The sequence below is a fragment of the Larimichthys crocea genome, chromosome XVI (genome assembly GCF_000972845.2).
Source record: "Larimichthys crocea isolate SSNF chromosome XVI, L_crocea_2.0, whole genome shotgun sequence".
Lineage (NCBI taxonomy): Eukaryota > Metazoa > Chordata > Actinopteri > Sciaenidae > Larimichthys > Larimichthys crocea.
The window spans coordinates 6,561,525-6,578,713 of NC_040026.1; the positions used below are offsets into that span (position 1 = coordinate 6,561,525).

The 17,189-nt window shown below is 39.9% G+C and overlaps 2 protein-coding genes across 3 annotated transcripts in view; one reads left to right on the top strand and one right to left on the bottom strand.

The window, feature by feature from the left end:
* Positions 1 to 906: 906 nt before the first annotated feature.
* rab26 (RAB26, member RAS oncogene family) overlaps positions 907 to 17,189 on the bottom strand; it is a 93,802-nt gene continuing 77,519 nt past the window's right edge. Inside the window, exons 6-9 of the mRNA XM_019255555.2 lie at positions 6,662 to 6,727; positions 5,702 to 5,758; positions 4,990 to 5,066; positions 907 to 2,434 (exon numbers count right to left, since the gene is read on the bottom strand). Coding sequence (XP_019111100.1) covers positions 2,332 to 2,434; positions 4,990 to 5,066; positions 5,702 to 5,758; positions 6,662 to 6,727 — 303 coding nt within the window. The 3' untranslated portion in view covers positions 907 to 2,331. The remainder of the gene's footprint in view (positions 2,435 to 4,989; positions 5,067 to 5,701; positions 5,759 to 6,661; positions 6,728 to 17,189) is intronic.
* Positions 14,045 to 17,134, top strand: LOC113747874 (putative protein TPRXL). Of its 2 annotated transcripts, none has more exons than XM_027289442.1 (3): positions 14,045 to 14,185; positions 14,925 to 15,962; positions 16,381 to 17,134. In XM_027289442.1, the coding sequence occupies exon 2, from the start codon at positions 14,956 to 14,958 to the stop codon at positions 15,949 to 15,951; it is 996 nt and encodes a 331-aa protein (XP_027145243.1). In that variant the 5' UTR covers positions 14,045 to 14,185; positions 14,925 to 14,955; the 3' UTR covers positions 15,952 to 15,962; positions 16,381 to 17,134. The 2 variants fall into 2 exon arrangements, with proteins under 2 accessions (XP_027145243.1, XP_027145244.1); XM_027289443.1 differs by having other exon boundaries at positions 16,384 to 17,134.

Consider the following 17,189-nt stretch of genomic DNA (forward strand, 5'->3'; position numbering starts at 1 on the left):
CCATTAAGCTTACCTCCTACTGGGGCTGAAGCCATAACTCAGCATTAGTTCAGTCCAATAATAATGGCCAGATCTCTAAAGAGCAACAGGAACTACAAAACATCGTTACAGGGTTCAGTCTAATCTCTCATAAACAGATATCTGCATAGGCAAAGGGCTGAGATTTTGGTTTCTGTTTGTAGTACAAGAAGTACTGAACAGTCAAATTTAAGTTAGCTTTGGTTGCAACAATCCATGTGGAGAGCAAAAAAAGCATAACACATTGGCCAAAATACAATCTCTGAACCCATCAGCTATTGTCTCATGACTATTTCACTTTTTATTATTTATTAATTTAAGTTACCTGCATTCATATGCAAATATCTGTTTATAGAAATGAGCAGAAATGTGTCCTTCTCATCATTCTCATTTATGAAGCTGCTAAATGGATTACAGAGGAAGTCTCAGTGGTGATATTTCTTATCCTTTTTCCAGATATCCACCAGCTATTCTGTTAGCTCAGAAAGATTGGCCATTGCCCCAGAGGCTGAATCATCATTAAAACAATAGCCCAAGATTCACTCAAACCTTTTTATGGGTTTAACAAACTCTTTAACACTTCTTGAGATTGATTTTTTCAAAATGTTGTGATTGAAAAGTAGAAGATTGGCTTGTTAAAGGGTTTGTTATATGTTGTTTAAACGTTTTATGCATTCAAATTAAGCCTGGCGAAGTAGAGACAAACATCAAGATGTTTGGTGTAGCACTTTTTCAACATTTTTACGATATGCTGTATAGTTTACATATAAAAAGTGATAATAATATAATAATAGATAACATAGAGACAAAAATCAAGATGTTTGGTGTAGCACTTTTTCAATATTTTTACGATATGCTGTATAGTTTACATATAAAAAGTGATAATAATACGATATGCTGTATAGTTTACATATAAAAAGTGATAATAATATAATAATAGATAACATCTATCTCCGACTAGCAATATTCAACTTGGATAAAAACTTAACTCAAAGTCCACTTACTAGCTTTACCTGGATCTTAAAACCACATCTGGTCTTCAGACAATGGAGTTCATCTGTTGAATGTTTAACAGTGCGGAACTTTTTGTCTTCACCTTCCTTTCCGAGTGAAAGTTAATATTCAGACACTGTCAACAACCTTATGACGTATGCCTGCCATCATACTCCTATTGCTGTAATCTACACCATCAAAAAGGCTGATCGCCCTTTCAGCTGTGGCAAACCAATGCTGGTTGATGTAAAATGCAGAGAGATTTACCTGACAGTGATAGGCTTAATAAGTATTGTGTGAACTTGTGCGCCAAGGGCTTGAATGTTACGCATGTTCATTTATATGTAAAAGACCAGCTCCAGCTTTAAATACATCAATATTGTTAAATTATTGTTAAACATGATGAAGGTGATCCGGTTTTCACCAGAAGACCAGCTCCATGTGCCAATGAAGAGAGCGAGATGTGGTTGAAAACTCTAAGAGGAGTTTTCGTTAGCTATTACCCTAAGTGGACTTCTGTAGAGGTCAATGGACGCCTTCAGTCGCTTTGCTGATGATCTTGTTTTTTACATTTATAATATGGTCTAGGAATGACTGAGGCTGATGTAAAAATGCTTCACATAGCAGCATTATACTCAAACTCAACAATCTGCGTATAAAAGATACGAGAACCTAAATTTCACAGACACGTCAGTCTAATGAGAGTCACAAGTACAAGTATTAAAAAGTCATACAATATCCTGTACATAAACAGCACACAGTGCCATTTGACAGCTTACATCAGGTGCAATAGTAGTATCTGTACAAATGTCTTCATAAGATCTATTCATTTCTATGACTTTAACAAGATTGATTGATTCAATATTCAATATTTTTGCGTCCATGTTCTTTTGTTTCTACAAGACGAGCATTTACAAACTACAAAGCTTTTGGAGCACAGAATTAAAATGACATTTAAAATATATACATCACACTTATGTTAAAACGGATCCAACAAGCCTTCAAGTAAACGTACAAACATAGCCGTATGTGTGTGTGTGTGTTTGTGTGTGTACATGCATGTGTATGTGCAAGCATGTAGACAGGAGTTATATTACATTCACAGTTGCAGAGGAAAGGTGGGCTGGGAGAGAGAGTATATTGGCCTTATCGCCACTGATAGGAAAATTACAAACACTGAGAATTTCATGATCATTCCCAGACGGCCCGACTCAGATTTATTACTTTACTTATAGAATGTACCTGTTTTCTCTCTCTCTCTCTCTCTCTCTCTCTCTGTATCTCTCACACACACACGCATACACACACATAGGATGTGGTCTACGAGCGGCAGCAGCCGACAGTCCTCATTTCTTTGTCGACGTACTCCTTCAGCTGAAACTTTGGCTCATCAGGCTCCTTCATGGTCCTGTGCTTCAGTTCTCTGAGAGACAGACAGACAGACAGTATGAACATGAAGCTATGTTAACTCTGCTGGAAACTAGGTGGCGCCAGAGCGCAGTATAAAATATCACAATAACATTTACACCAAGATGATAAGGTGTTGTGGAAGTCAAGTACTCTATGCATGGTAATGCCATTGCAAGTAGATAGGGTGCTATTTCAAAACCTCATTTGGTGCTTGCTCTTGATACATTTCCGAATGGCCTCATGTCACCATGTGACAACTATGTTAGATGCTTATAGCAAGAGCAAACTCAAAGCTGTGAATTTGCAATCAAGCAGTGTTAATTGTGTTGTGGTCTCTGCCGTTACCTTGAAAGAATTTCATCAATAACTGTTGATTGCTTCCCTGTTGTTGTTATAGAACACTGCTCCACCATGGGTGTAGTCTTTAATCTATGGTAAGTCATAAAACCTTACAGACTGGCTGCTGGGCACGAGATTTCAAAGTTGTCAAAGGTTCAAAGGTTGGTAAAAACTGTATAAAATAATTTTCCAGTAGTTTAGTGGTGCATGGAGACATGTGTATACTATTTATGCATATCTTCTTACAACGGATGGTCCAGCAAAGGATAAACACCCTGTGTTAGAAACGCTTTAAAAAAATGGCCCTGTAATATTTGTACACTGTCACTTGATTTGTGCTATCTGACTTCAGGGAGTAAGGATCATTATGAAACCAATATCAGCAACAGAGGAGGTGCAGATTTTACAATAAATACTGGCCCACAGACGGGGGAGATAATTATGTAATTACGTGTTATCTAATCATGCATTTTGAGTGAAGCATTCTTCAAAAGTATGAGAAGTATTCCTTACACCATCAACATAACAATTGGAAATTTGGCTTTTTTCGGAAAATAAGTTTATTGTATCGCTAGTCCGGAGTGAGAAGAGAAGGTTACTATCACTTGTTGCTGGTAGGGCAATTTTGCTACCTTCAGACAGCCAGCTACCCAATACCTGTTTTCACCCTTCTTTCTTTCAGTATGACAGATGCATTGTAAATAAGAACCACCACCCTGATGAAGGAAAGCTGGAGAAAAACATTTGGAAAAGGTGCACTAGAGAAGAGTTTTGTGGCATGTTTCTATTTTGACGGATTTCCACTGGTCAGATAACAGAGCTCACAGAAATGAGACTGGCTTCCAACATATTTTTCTAAAGGTGAAACTATTCTCTTAGCCCATTAGAGTAAACCGAATGGTAACTTTATCATCTTCTGTATAGAAGGTTAATAGAGAAACTTTTCTTCATTTGGCATGACAGATTGACAGATGAGAAGTACAATTTGGAGAGAGCTGGCAAAAGAGAAAAAGAAAGCAAGAGATGTAAAAACTGAAAAGGTGTTAACAGAAGCTGAAACAAGAGGAAAAGAGCTTGTCTCTCGATATTCTGTATCTGCTGGGTTTTGTGTGCCAGACTGCCATGCTATTCTTGGCAACATCTCACCATGCCAGCCTGTTACCATAACGAAGCTAAAAATGTAAAACAACTCCCACACAAACTGTCCGACTCTACAAATCTGACTGAAACGCCCACTAAAAATAGCCATTATTAAAAAGATGTAAGACAAGCACAGTGTTCTCATATTAACAGCCAACTCTGTGTCCCTGCATATTTGAATGCTTGGGTTCGGCATTTTCCAGTATCATACCATGGATGTAGGGAACAAATGAAAATGTACATGATCATGTCAAAAAAAAAAAACTCCTAATAACCCTCCAAGCATTGGCCATCTTGCCCATGTTCATATGGTGTAGTATGGCAATGGTGGCCGATTTCCACATTTTTTGAAACAACAGGTGTTCAATTTCACACAGAAGTGAACAAAAGCATGACTCTCATTTTTCCGGCAGATGACCATGGATTCTTTTCTGCTGAAGTGACGACTGTTGCTAGCAAATTCGTTCAGCTGTAGTTAGCCACAGTGACGTAATGCAGGACACTGACTCTGGTGAGGTCTGTTGTGATCAAGTCTTTGAAAGTTAAAAACTGTAACAGCAGCAGAAGTAAAGAATTGTTAAACTAGCTCAGCAATGTTGCTGCTGTAAATGCTGTGGCAGTGAAGTGAAGCCAAGTGGCAAAAACTGAAGTTCCTGTTGGCTACAAAACGAGTCAGTCTCCATAAGTCCCCATATTAAAATGGCCAATTTCACAGCAGAAATAAACTTGTTTACAATTTTTATATAGTTCATCTGTTCAAATTATATTTAAGCTTAAAGTTATGCATAATTAACATCATGACCCATTGACTGACAGGTTGGTGCCATCACAGGTGGCTTGTTTGAGAAACCAGGCTTCATTCAGATCCACTCACAACCCACATCTTTATTTTTGGATTCCTGCAGAAAAGGTAGGACTGAACAGAGCTGTTGATCTACATGTGCCACAGTGATTATTTTCCGTTCTCATTACCTTGATGGCAGAGGAGACAAACTCTCAAAAAGTCTTTGTGTGTTCCTTCAAGGTAAAGTTACATCTTAGTCTGAGAAACCTTGCTGTGCTCTTTATACTGAGGTGTGTGTGACTCACTTGGCCACTGCAGTGAAGGCCAGCTCCACATTCAGTCCAGATTTAGCACTCGTCTCCATGAAGGGCACTCCAAACTCCTGCACAGAGAAACATCTGTTACTAAGTGTGTGTGTGTGTGTGCTTCTTCTATGTGTGGACACTTTTTAGGACAAAATGTCCTGCTGCTGACAGAAAGATTTGGTTTATAATTTAGTTCTGGGAGACGGCGTTTACCTAGAGAGGAATGAGAGTGTTGCTGATCAATACCAATCATAATTCAACAATAATTGTGATGGGTGCTGAGATTTCTGGCTTTCTCTCCTCTTTGTGATACTTTATAAGACAGAAAAAAAGACCCAGTGTGTAGTCAATGAAAGACGTAGAGTAATCTCTTTCAGTGTGTGTGTGTGTGTGTGTGTGTGCATGTCAGTATTCCCACTGTGTGTGTCTCTATCTTGACAGCTGCAGTTCTTCTGCCACCCTTCTCACTACCACTTGTGTTCACATTTACTCTAACACGCATCTCAGAGCTTATCGGAGTGAAATGGCCTGGAAAATTAACTTAGCAAGCCCCCCGTCATTTATTCCAAACAATAACAACATTATGTGCCTCCATGAATACGTAATTACACACACTAATCAAGACTCAGCAGCTACATGAGGAGGGGCGTTTTAAGGGTCCACGCTGCTCCGTGGGCAAATTTCACTTTTACATGTGTTTTATGAAGCTCACCTTTGCCAGTTTCTCTCCCTCCTCTCGCTTCACCGCCCTGTCATGTGTGGAGTCAGCCTAGAACAGACAATTATCGAGTTAGAGACAGTGGCTCGATTCCCAATTCCTGTCACACAGTGTCTGGAGAGTGGTTAATGCTAATGAGAGAATTCACAGCAATTTGTTGTGCATGTTTGACATATGTACTATCAAAATGTCCTCTCTTATGGTGTGGATTTTAATACCCGTTGGGTACTTATTTATGTTTTTACCACACACGCACAAACCATATAAACAGATGATTTGGACATAAATGAAATAGGATATTTTTTCCTAGATGTCTTCAACTTACAAAGCGGCTATAGCGAAGGTGATAGCAAACAGTTGCTATTTTACACATTCAACAGACATGGAGCAACATGAGCAACGTTTCTGACTAACTTCATGACTGTACAAGCAATATTGACTTTTCTTTTAGCTCCATTTTGGTATCCACCAAGGCTCAAAATGAATAAAAGCTCACCAACTCCTGAGAGAAATAACTAAGCTCTTTGGCAGGTAGTCGCTAAAACTTTCTGCTATTTGGTGTACAGGTACATGTTGCATTTAATGAATTTATCAGAGGTTTCTCACTGAATGGGTTGCATTTAATGAATTTATCAGAGGTTTCTCACTGAATGGCAAAGTTGCAGAGCTGGGTGATAAGTCTCTGTGGGTTTGTCTCTATAAACAACTTAATTCACAAATAAATGTAAGTTTATTGTCACATTGGTCTATCTGTTAAGACAACTAGTAAACCATTTGACATTTGAAAATCCAGACATATAGAGCAAATCTCTTTCCCAGTGTCCAGACACATCTACAGTATAAATGCATTCTTAAACTCCTTTAAGCTCCCTTCATACCTTTCTCCATAATTCCTCCCTCCCTCCCTCTATGAGTCCATCTGTCCATCTACCAGTGTTGGCAAGAAGGTCTTACCTTGTTGCCCAGCAGCATGACGACCACATCCTGTTGGGCGTACTCGTGGATCTCTGTCAACCATGCCTGGAAATGGAAAGAGAGCACAAGAGTGGTGAAGAATTCCAAAACATGAGAGGAAAGAAGGTGAAGGAGAGAGAGAACAGAAGAGATAGGCATGATGGAGGGAAGAGATTGGAGAGCTGGATAGTGGTGACAGAGGAGATGGATGAATCCGCAGAGATGGAAAGAGGGAGAAAGACAAAAGGTTCATTTATTGCTTGCTGGCTGCAGTTCATCATGATCCCTTCTTCACCCATCCTCTCTCCTGCATCTCTATACATCTATCTTCTTCTAATTACAGGACAGTAGTCTCTTGGGTCTCTGTTAGCTGGTATGGTTAAAAAGCACTTAATGTTGTTGGGGGTCTTTGATACTCTACTCACATGCAACTCTCTCTGAGGTCTCATCGTATGTTTACTGTAGCACATGTGCAGCACACATGAAAACAGAAACTGAGACAAACAGTGCTTTTATCGCGCTTTCAGACAACTTTTGAAACCAAATAATCTGCGACTCTTCGTGAATGTGTAGATGTGATATTTCTGTGAAGTTGTGATGGACAGATATTATACATAAACAACACTTACTGCACAGCTCAAAGCAGTCATTGGTAACACTTGTTACCTGATCGATACAAAAGCCAGATTGATGTTTGCTTATGACAGATATATCAATATATAATGTGTTTATGTCCAACATAACACATTATATATTGTACATGTTAAGAGATGATTTCGGAACTGTCGCCATAACATTGTTTGTCCACCAGGGGGCACTGACAGGTTTGTTTTTCAACAATAAAGATTTCTGCTCGGTACTTACACTACAACTTTACAGTATAAAAAGCAAATCCTGAAAGTTTTTGACATGCAAAAACTGCAGCTGTCCAATGTCCAGCCATTCTTCCAACTTTTTGAAATGGTGTGGTTACACCATTTCCTGTCCTGACAGCATTGTTAGGCCACATTCATTCAAATTTTATCCCGCCAAAATAAAAAAAATAAGCCCCTCATTCATTTGAAGTCAGACACACAGAATCCAATGAGGACACGTGGTTGCACTGAACACTCCAGCTGGTGTGTGACGTAACTGTGAGTTTGGAGGCGCTTGGTTTTGGATTGTCCGTTCTTTAACACAGCGGACGGGCCTGGAACATTTTCACATTGCAACTGAACAGTACACTAAAACATGTTTCTGACAACATGCAAGGAATAGACAGCGTCATCTGGTAAAGTATTGGCCAATCATATCAAGTATAACATGACTCCTGTATTTGTATTGGCTACCTTGTGATCAGTGTGACAAAAGATGAAACAGTTTTCATAATATCCAGAGATTTAAAATCTTGTCTGTATTTTACAAACCACTGTGCAGTGTTTTGGCACTGAAGCTCATTAATCTGTTCTCCTCTGCTGGATTGTATTTCATTGTCTCATCATTACCTTAAACCAGTGTTTCTCAGGAGGTCCATGAGGTCCATAATATAAATAAAGTTCCTGATATAAATAAAGTTCAGTCGGAAGCTATAGATTCAAATTCAGCAAACCACACTTCACATTCAACATTTCTTTTCTCAATGCAATTGTTATCTGACGTAATTTGTCAACTGCTGCAAAAATCTCACCCAAGAAGATGAAGGAGAAGAAGAAAGCAGCCGATACAATGACACTGATGATGATGTTAGTTCACTGTGAGAGGAATTGATCAAAACAAAGCAAAGAAACAGAATGAGCCTGAAAAAAATCACTGCAGTGACTGCCTGCCACAAAGAATGACAAAGATCCTGTTTTCACTGCATTGTATCGCTTCATAGGCTCCAGAAAATGTTCTGTGCTGGTCAGGGGTTACTTGGCTGAAAAGGGGATACATTATTAAAAAAGTTTGAGAACCACTGCCTTGGACAACACCAGTTGTTGCAGCACCAGTCTGGCTCTATATTTATTGATTTACTTGTGCTTTATTGCAACTCTGCAGTAAAACTGTAAAAAGCAAGAAAAGGGGCCAACGTGACTTTTTTTTATTGCGACTATAATCCAACGCTCTACTTAAGCAGCTAACGTCTGGAAATTTGTGGTCTGTGTTTTAATTTCACCCTCATCCCGTCCTAAAATTACAAAATGAATTCCTCCACACTATATCTTCCAAGTGTGAAAGCCTCGAAAAAAAAAACGCTCACTGTAATTCACACTCATAAAACTAATTCAAATTAGAATCTGCTTAATGTGGTTAAAGATTAAAGGAAGTGAAAGGGCAGGGTACATATGAAAAAACCCGAAAGAGGATTCACTCCTCTTTTTTTTTAGCTCTCATCGCTCACAGGATATGTACATGTAGCTCAAAAGTGTGCCTGTGTCTTGATATGATGGCCATGTGTTCATAGTAAAATAGGATTATTAATGCAGACTACAGTTATTTACATTAAAGCCGAGGAGATGCCCTACTTCCATGTTTCTAATTAGCCCTGATGATTATGGAAATAATTTCAGTTATGGTAATTACTGTCTCTTAACATTCTCTGAGCAGATACTGTATGTGTGTGCTTCTGTATATGAGATTTTTATCAAAATCCAATCTCACCATCAACCGTTATGCATTAAGAATTGAAAGTTAGATGAATTGCAAGATGGTGAAGATACTAGATAATGAGCCATGGAGGATTGATGAGATTTGTATTAACTTAGCCCAAGTTTTTCTGTTCACAGGATGTGGTGAAGGGCAGTTAGCCAATCTGAGATTCTGCTATTAAGGCTGGATAAGAGTGAGAGGAAGATTGAGAAAGGTGTAATGAAATGAAGAGCTTACGCAACAGTGAAGTGAGCCTCGAAGGGCGGTTCAAGGTTATGTCAAAACGCCTCTACTGGCAGAGAGAGGAGGAAGGGAAGGTTATTGTGTTGCCACATAAGAGGGGAATAGAAATTTCATCATAACAGTGAAAAATGTACTTGTCCTTTACGGAAACAAATATTAATTAAAGTTACATCATGCTGTTTTCACATGGGAATGTGTAGTTTAGTTTGACAACATCCGTGTAATGATTTTATTGCTTCATATCAGAGGATACATCAGATGTGGAGGCTGATAAACTCGATTTGAAAACCAGGGAATAGAAGTGGGCCGATGATGTTAATGACAATCAGATAGAGAGGAGTCATCACAGATGATTTATTCAAAAGCAGAGGACCGGAACTACTTTTTTATGAGCAGCGAGTGCAAAATGTAGAGCAACAATGAGCACTGATGTGCAAGTCGGGCAAACTTCCTAATGGGGTGTTTTGGCACTTGCATCAAATGACAAGTCAGGAAATGATGTTGTTTTTGCAGAATAGCATATCATAAAGTAAAGTGTCAGGATGAAAAATCTAAACAATGACATTACGGAGGAGCTGCAATCATGTAGCTGAAGCCAGCAAATGACATACAGCACATTTTACAGATTATAAATGCATGCACATACATTTACACAATAGCCCTTTTCCGAGAGAGCTCATGTGTTATTAATAACCTCTCTGCCAATGTAGATGTGCCAAAAAACTGCAGTACCTTAAACAGCCACATGAGGCTGGTTCCAGAAGTGAGTCTCCATAAGCCCACATGTTAAAATGTCCAACTTCACAGCAGAAATAAACATGTTTACAGCCTGGTACAAAAAACAATTTTGGTCTCTATAGCTAATTTCCCCATTCATGACAACTGTGCTGAGTCTTAATTTTTATATAATTCACATGTTCATGTTATGTAAAGGCTTAAAGTTATGCATAAGTAAGAGCGTGGGCGCTTTGATTGACAGGTGGGTGCCCTTACAGATGGCTTGTTTGAGCATCCAGGCTTCAGTCAACCACCGCATGTCCACCAACAATACACATCTTTGCCCATTTTTAGATTAGCCATGAGGCAGCAGAGGCAGGACTGCCAAGATGGCCACCACGCTCTGATACAGATCATGTCGGACCCTCTCATTATTATTTGGGGTTCCCTCCCTTATCCAAAACAAGTAAAGACATGATTGCTTTTGCCACTCTGTTGGCAAGGTGTTTAATTTTGCTTAGATCCCTCTCCCACGTTTTCTGGATTAAGGAGGTTTTAAATTGCATTAAAGTCGAAAAAATCATGTTCGCACTCACAGGTCTATCCACAAATTCTGAGCAATGTGGCCTCCTTCCTAATAACTGCCTTTCCCTGCTCTTCCAGAGTGATGTGATGTGTGTGCTCATATGTGTATGGATTTATGCATATGTTCTAGTGCTGATATGCTGTGTGTGTACATATATTCCATTTCTGCTGTCGTGCTCAGGATCTCTTATACTGAGTCAGTGGAGGCTTGGAGTGTGTGAATACTATTTTATTTATTTTACCCAGACTTCTGTCTGCTGGTTCCAATTTGTCTTTTCTTTAGTTATTATATATATATCAATTCTATGTTCAGTGCAATTATTTATTAAACTTGGTTACTAAAACAGTTCCAAAAAATAATAAAATAAGCTTCCATTGGCTCCCCTGTAGTTCACCTCCTGACGTTCACATCAGCATCAAAGAGCGAAACCTCAGTGTGATATCTGACCGTGATGTGGACTTTAACACGCTAATTTTAGTGAGGAATCTTTTTCATCCCTGTGGCTCTTCAGGCCGTTCAGCTGCACAGTGTAAATGTAATAAATATGTACTCTGACATCTAAAAGACAGTCTCCTGATTTCGCAAAGAGATAGCGCTGATGGAATAATGTGGCTGCTGTCATTACTTTGATTTTGGTTTTCTGTTAAAGTAATTTTCTCGCTGTCTTCCAGATTGGATGGCATCAAGAGAGCCGTAAATCACCAGCTCTCTGTGATTGCATAGAACTATTACGCAACTTCTGCCCTGTTCTCTTTGGTTTTCAGTGTAGAAAAGCTCTTATACTTGAATAAAAAAAAATCTGAAGGCTTTCTTTAATCCTTTTGCCTGCAAACCTGAGGGGATCACGCTTCAAATCTCTCCATCTTCCACAGATCTATAGTATACAGCTCTGCTGAGCTGCTTTCTGCGCTTAGCTATTGTGAGCAAATCTCAACTTCTGAAAAGAAAAACATTATGAAAGCTTCCTCCTGTTCTTTAGACACGATCCACACCTGATTTCTGAATTGTTGCATTACTTTGGACTTTCTATTATTAACAACTTTCCCTCCCTTCTTTAGACATACTCATGTCAAATACTTTTATCCAAGATCATCTTTTACAGCAATTTTCTATCAGCGCAAACTGAATTGAAAACCTCCCAGCATGGATTTGAACTGTGACATGCAATAAAAAAAGAAAAAAACACAACATAAGTAGAGATGGCTAACTGTGCAGAGAGATTCTGTTAACATTTCAAGCATCAATAAGCACATATTGATCACTTCTGACTGGTGGGCAGCAAAGGTAAATATATTTCATTGCTATTGAAGGAAACAACGAATGAAAGGTCAGCTCTCCCTCACACACTCACATAAATACAGTACACGGTACACACACATTTCCTCCTGCCTCCATCCATCTCTTTTTGTATCATTAGACGAACACTACTCAGATCAGCAATAATCCTTTCCTTCATCTAGAGGTTTACAGTATTCGGCGCTCCCTCCCCCGAGGTTTACATCACTTCATTACACAGAGATTAATGCACCGAGCCCTCACCTAGCAGCCCCCGACTCTCAACAACACACAAACCTGCCAATTACTCACACAGCCTTGAAAGGTCTTGGCGGCCTGTGGGTGGATTATGAAGAAGCGGGAGAAGGAAACGCAGCTTCTGAGCTGAAAGTGATCAAACTTCAAAAGACTTGCCGTCGACATGAACGTCAGAGATCATACGGTATCTGGGAACATGGGTAGAGGACACGTGTATATGTGCCTACATGAGACGGCAGTCAGATTTACAGTTTTGGTGCAGCTTCTGGGTCGACACTTTGTGTACCACGACTGGAGTTTGTACAAAGGCTGATAAGGGAGACCTGTAATGTGATCAGTTTGTTTCAGGTGCTGATTTTAGAGAAGAAATAACTACAAGAGTGCATCCAATGTCAAGGTCTATCAAACCAATTAGACAGGAGTCAGCAGAGGTCAACAGATAATGTCACTTTTGAATTTATCAGATGCTACAGCTTCCTGAACTTTGTGGGTTTCTTCAAAATAGAAAGGCGGTAAGTGCAAATCGGTAGTGCCAGTATATCTCACACCAGAAATAATAAAAAAAAATGTTGCTTCTGGTTTCCTGAAAATAATGTCATCAGGGCGGGCTGTAAATGTAGAAATAAAAAAAATAGAATAGAAGGAATTGGTGTATAAAACTGTATTATGAATTGACAGCGCCCATTTTGTCAAACACCTAAATCCCCTTATCTTATGTTTCTCATGGCTCATAACTTTCTACCATCAGGAGTCACCAGAGTCGGAAAAGTTCCTACACAAAACCCATAGGTTTCTGAAGAGCCATTGTGAAACTCAGTATAGCCAAAGCTGTTGTGTTTTGGAGATATTTGGTCATTGAGTGGACAAATACACACTATGATCTGATAATGGCAGTAGATTAACATTAACCAAAGTGAGAGTACAGTTTATCCTAAGGAGAGCATGAATGTGTGCAGCAAATTTCAATCTAATCCAGTGGATAGAGAGATACTTTACTTAAACCACAAGATCCAACTTTGCTTAAAACTGGATTAATTCAACTGATCCTCTGGGGACCATGAATATATGTGCAAAGTTTCATGGCAATCCCCCATAGTTTTTCCACTCTGGCGGATAAACCAACACTCAGACTGTGCAGATGAAAATGTTTTCCCCCCGCAGCTGCTGCTTAGTTCGTAAAGCAGAGAGCAGTTAATTATGACATGCTTGAAAACAAATGCCTGTAATTGGTATTTATCCATGAACAGGGCTCACTTGATTTTGAGGCACCATGGAGAGGAGGCAGTCTAAATGCAAAGCACCAATATAGCACCTCAATCAAGCATCCAAAACCATGAGATGGAACGTGACATGTGGCACTCGAAGTACAGAAAGTTACTTTTGAAGAGAGAGAGGGAGAATATGTTCTTTTATCTGGATGAACTGACTCTCTAATGAAGTGGCCGTAGGTTAAATCACAATCACTGTCCCTGGTGATGATAGAGTAAAAACACATATTGATTTACACTGAAGGAGCTGTGGATCATGACTACAAGAAGTAAAATAGTTTTTGAGGCCTGAGAAATGTGTTCCTGGTAAACAAATGTAAACTATTCTCGCTGAAAACAACTGTTAATCAACCCTGACTGATATTTGCGTGTGTGTGCATGTGAGAGGTTATGTGAAAGGCAGACTGTCAGTTTCTGGGCGTTTGAGGAAGCTGTGGTTAGATGTGGGTTTGGTCACTGGGTGGGGAAACACACACACTCACTCTCACAGCGAGCAGAATTAAGAAAGAGATGCGAGAAAGAGATTAGTCCAGTTTGGACGGGAACTGAGAACAGAACACAACTCTGCAGGTAAACAATGATCACTTTTTATATTCACATCTTGGACACTGTTTATTTTTAAACTTTTGGACAGACCTTATAATAATTTGTGTTCTGTGAGTACTAAATTCAGTTCTATCTTCAGAGAATGTTTTTATGCTTGTAGTGATATAGGTAGTATGGGTATTGGTGCATTTAATACAGAATACAAAAAAACTTTAATGAGACCAACTTGTTTATTTATAGAATTTAAAAACAAGACTGTAAATGAAATATTAATTAACTTTAGTCTTAAGAGAAGAAATAACAGTTGCAAATGAAACGTTTAATTTTTAAGTAATAAAATTCTGTACACTTGGGCGGTTTGCAGCTAAGCCACACTTTGTCTGGTATGCTTAACTTATGTCGGCTAATACTTGCTAAAGTTTGCACCTTTATGCTGTTATATGGCTGTATAAATGTTAGATTAGAAAATGAGTCGGTTTGCCGACGTTATGACCCATCACAGTGCTATTGTGACATTAGAACTAAGAAAGGGGAAATCATAGGCAACCAAGGTCCCTGGCTGTGACTGGACTGGCAATGTTGCAGTTACAGGTGGTTTTCAGTTGATTGACAACATCCTTCTAAATGTTCACACGACTGTCGGTTGTAAAACGATATTGTTTGCGAATGATCTGAAACTTTATTTGAGAAGTTGAGATGGGCGTCTTCTGTTCCTCTTTTCAAAATGTATCTTGACAACCTCTCCTATGTCCTCTCTGTACAGGGTTATTTATGCGCTCAGCCCTTCAAGCAAGATGAATAAGTGTTCTACTACCAGCCCAGCCAATGCCAATGGTACCTATGCGAATCACGTGAGCCTCAGAGCACAGAACAGAGACTGTGATAACAGACAAGGACCAGGACCTATTACAACACACAGCCAGGAGGCCAGAGTGCGTCCTGTCTCAACAGTCTACACCCCTAGTGCGGCACCTCACTCTCATCAGCGGCGGTGGTCTGTCGACTATTACAAGCGTGGAACCTCCCCGGTCATTATTGTGAAGAAGAACAAGAAGGAACCCCAGCCTCCTCAGCGTAGGGCATCCCTTCTGAGATCTAACACAACATCTGATACTTCATTGAAACGCTATTCCTGCCCTGCCATGGGGGTCTTTAGCTCACCAAGACGTTCATCCTCTTCATCATCTTCATCATCTTCCTCCACCTGTTCTTGCACCTCTCCACCCCCTGTCCCGACATCTGTCATCACCGGCCATGACCCTCTAGGCTGGAAGTTGCGTCCTAAGTCCAGCTCCTCTTCCCCCCGTGCTCGTGCTAACAGGCTGTCTCTGCAGATTCCCCTGCCAGTCATCTCCCCTGATCCAAAATCTAGTCCTGTGCCTAACTCTCAATCAGACAACACTCCAAATCCAGACCGCTCCCCTAGACTCAAACCCCCTCTCATACCTAAACCACCCCGTAGGCGCCACTCAGAGTCCTCAGCCTTCCTCATATCTCTGGCAACACCTCAACCGGTGGTGACACGCGAGGACCTCTGCGTCATGCGTCTCCACCGAGTCACACTTTCAGACGAGGTCTTTAGCGAGGGAAAAGAAGAGAAGGTGAAGGTGAACACTCGGCCGTGCAAAACACCGCCTGCCGTTCCTGAAAAAACCTTCACGGCAAAGCAAATAGCACAACTGATTGCTTACTCACGGCAACACTGTAAAACTAACGACGAACACATTTATGCCAGCGTTATGAAGCCAAAACATACACTCGAGCCTGAGGACCACAAGCGCCTGCATTAGAGGAAAAACTGGTAAGCGTGAAAATATCTAAACTACTAAAGGGCTAATCCAGCAAATGAATACAAGATACAGGGTGTTTAACATTCTCCAATGTGCAGACTGTATTTTGTCGCTGCCCTCTAGTGGCAGACTGTAAAATCCAGTGGTGTTGAATTGGGTGGTAGAACGGTCGCTGTCCAATAAAAGGATTGAACCTGACCACACACAGAAATGTATTTGGTGTTTGGTGTTTCTTATGAATTTGGTATTTGGTGCATACTGTATGAAGATGATGCACAACACTGTCTTAAAAGTTTGCAGAAGATGTAATAGATGCCAGAGTGCCTTTCACTCTGATTAGCTTTTGATTGATTTCCCTCCCCATGTGCAGAGCGGAGAGGAGTGGCTTTACAGTGTCAGTCAATAGTAACAACATTGTCTGCGTTTCAGCAGGTCTGCGTGTGGATACCAGCTGGGACAGGGTGAGGTCCATTCCACACTTCCCCCTGGCTGAGGAGACCGAGAGAGGAGACCTGAGACTTCTTTAACATCCAACACCAGTAACTTCCAGGAACCTTTTGACAGATTACAGAACGAGTATTGTCTGTCCTGGGGATAGGAAACCGTGATCTGTTTGTACTCAAAGTTTAAAACACTCTTCTAGCCGCCCTCCCGCACAGATGACAAATTACTTGCTTGATGCTGTAAAAGTTTAGCTCAACTTCTCTATATTGAGGAAACGTGACTTTTCTATTGTTTGTGTGTTACAATGCTTGCTTGTAACTCATACATGCACATGCTGCCAGTTGTGAAACAAACCCTTCAGTTGTTGAAATTCCTGCTGGTTGCTAATAGATCTAATAAATTACTCAATTTCCCTTTAAGTTACTGCCGTATATTTGCCTGTACAGTGAATTAAATCTGCCTGATGTGTTCTGTTTTCTGTAGTTTGCTTACAAATATCATATAATGAATAATGCAAGTTAATTAGTAAATAAACTGATGGCAATCCATAATCGATCATTTCAGTCTTTAAATGTTGTTTTTTCAACAAATCTTTGAACACAAATCCCACTCCTTTTTATGAAATAAAAGCATGTGTACGGGTTACAGTTTTCAAGCTGTTACCGTTTTTCATCATTGTTAGTTAATTAGAATATGGTTAATCAAGGTTTTTAATCAAAACGACAACCTCTGTGGCTGCGGATTACTTTGTTTGATACATTTTGTGAAAAGCTTCTTTTGTTTGTTCAGACAAT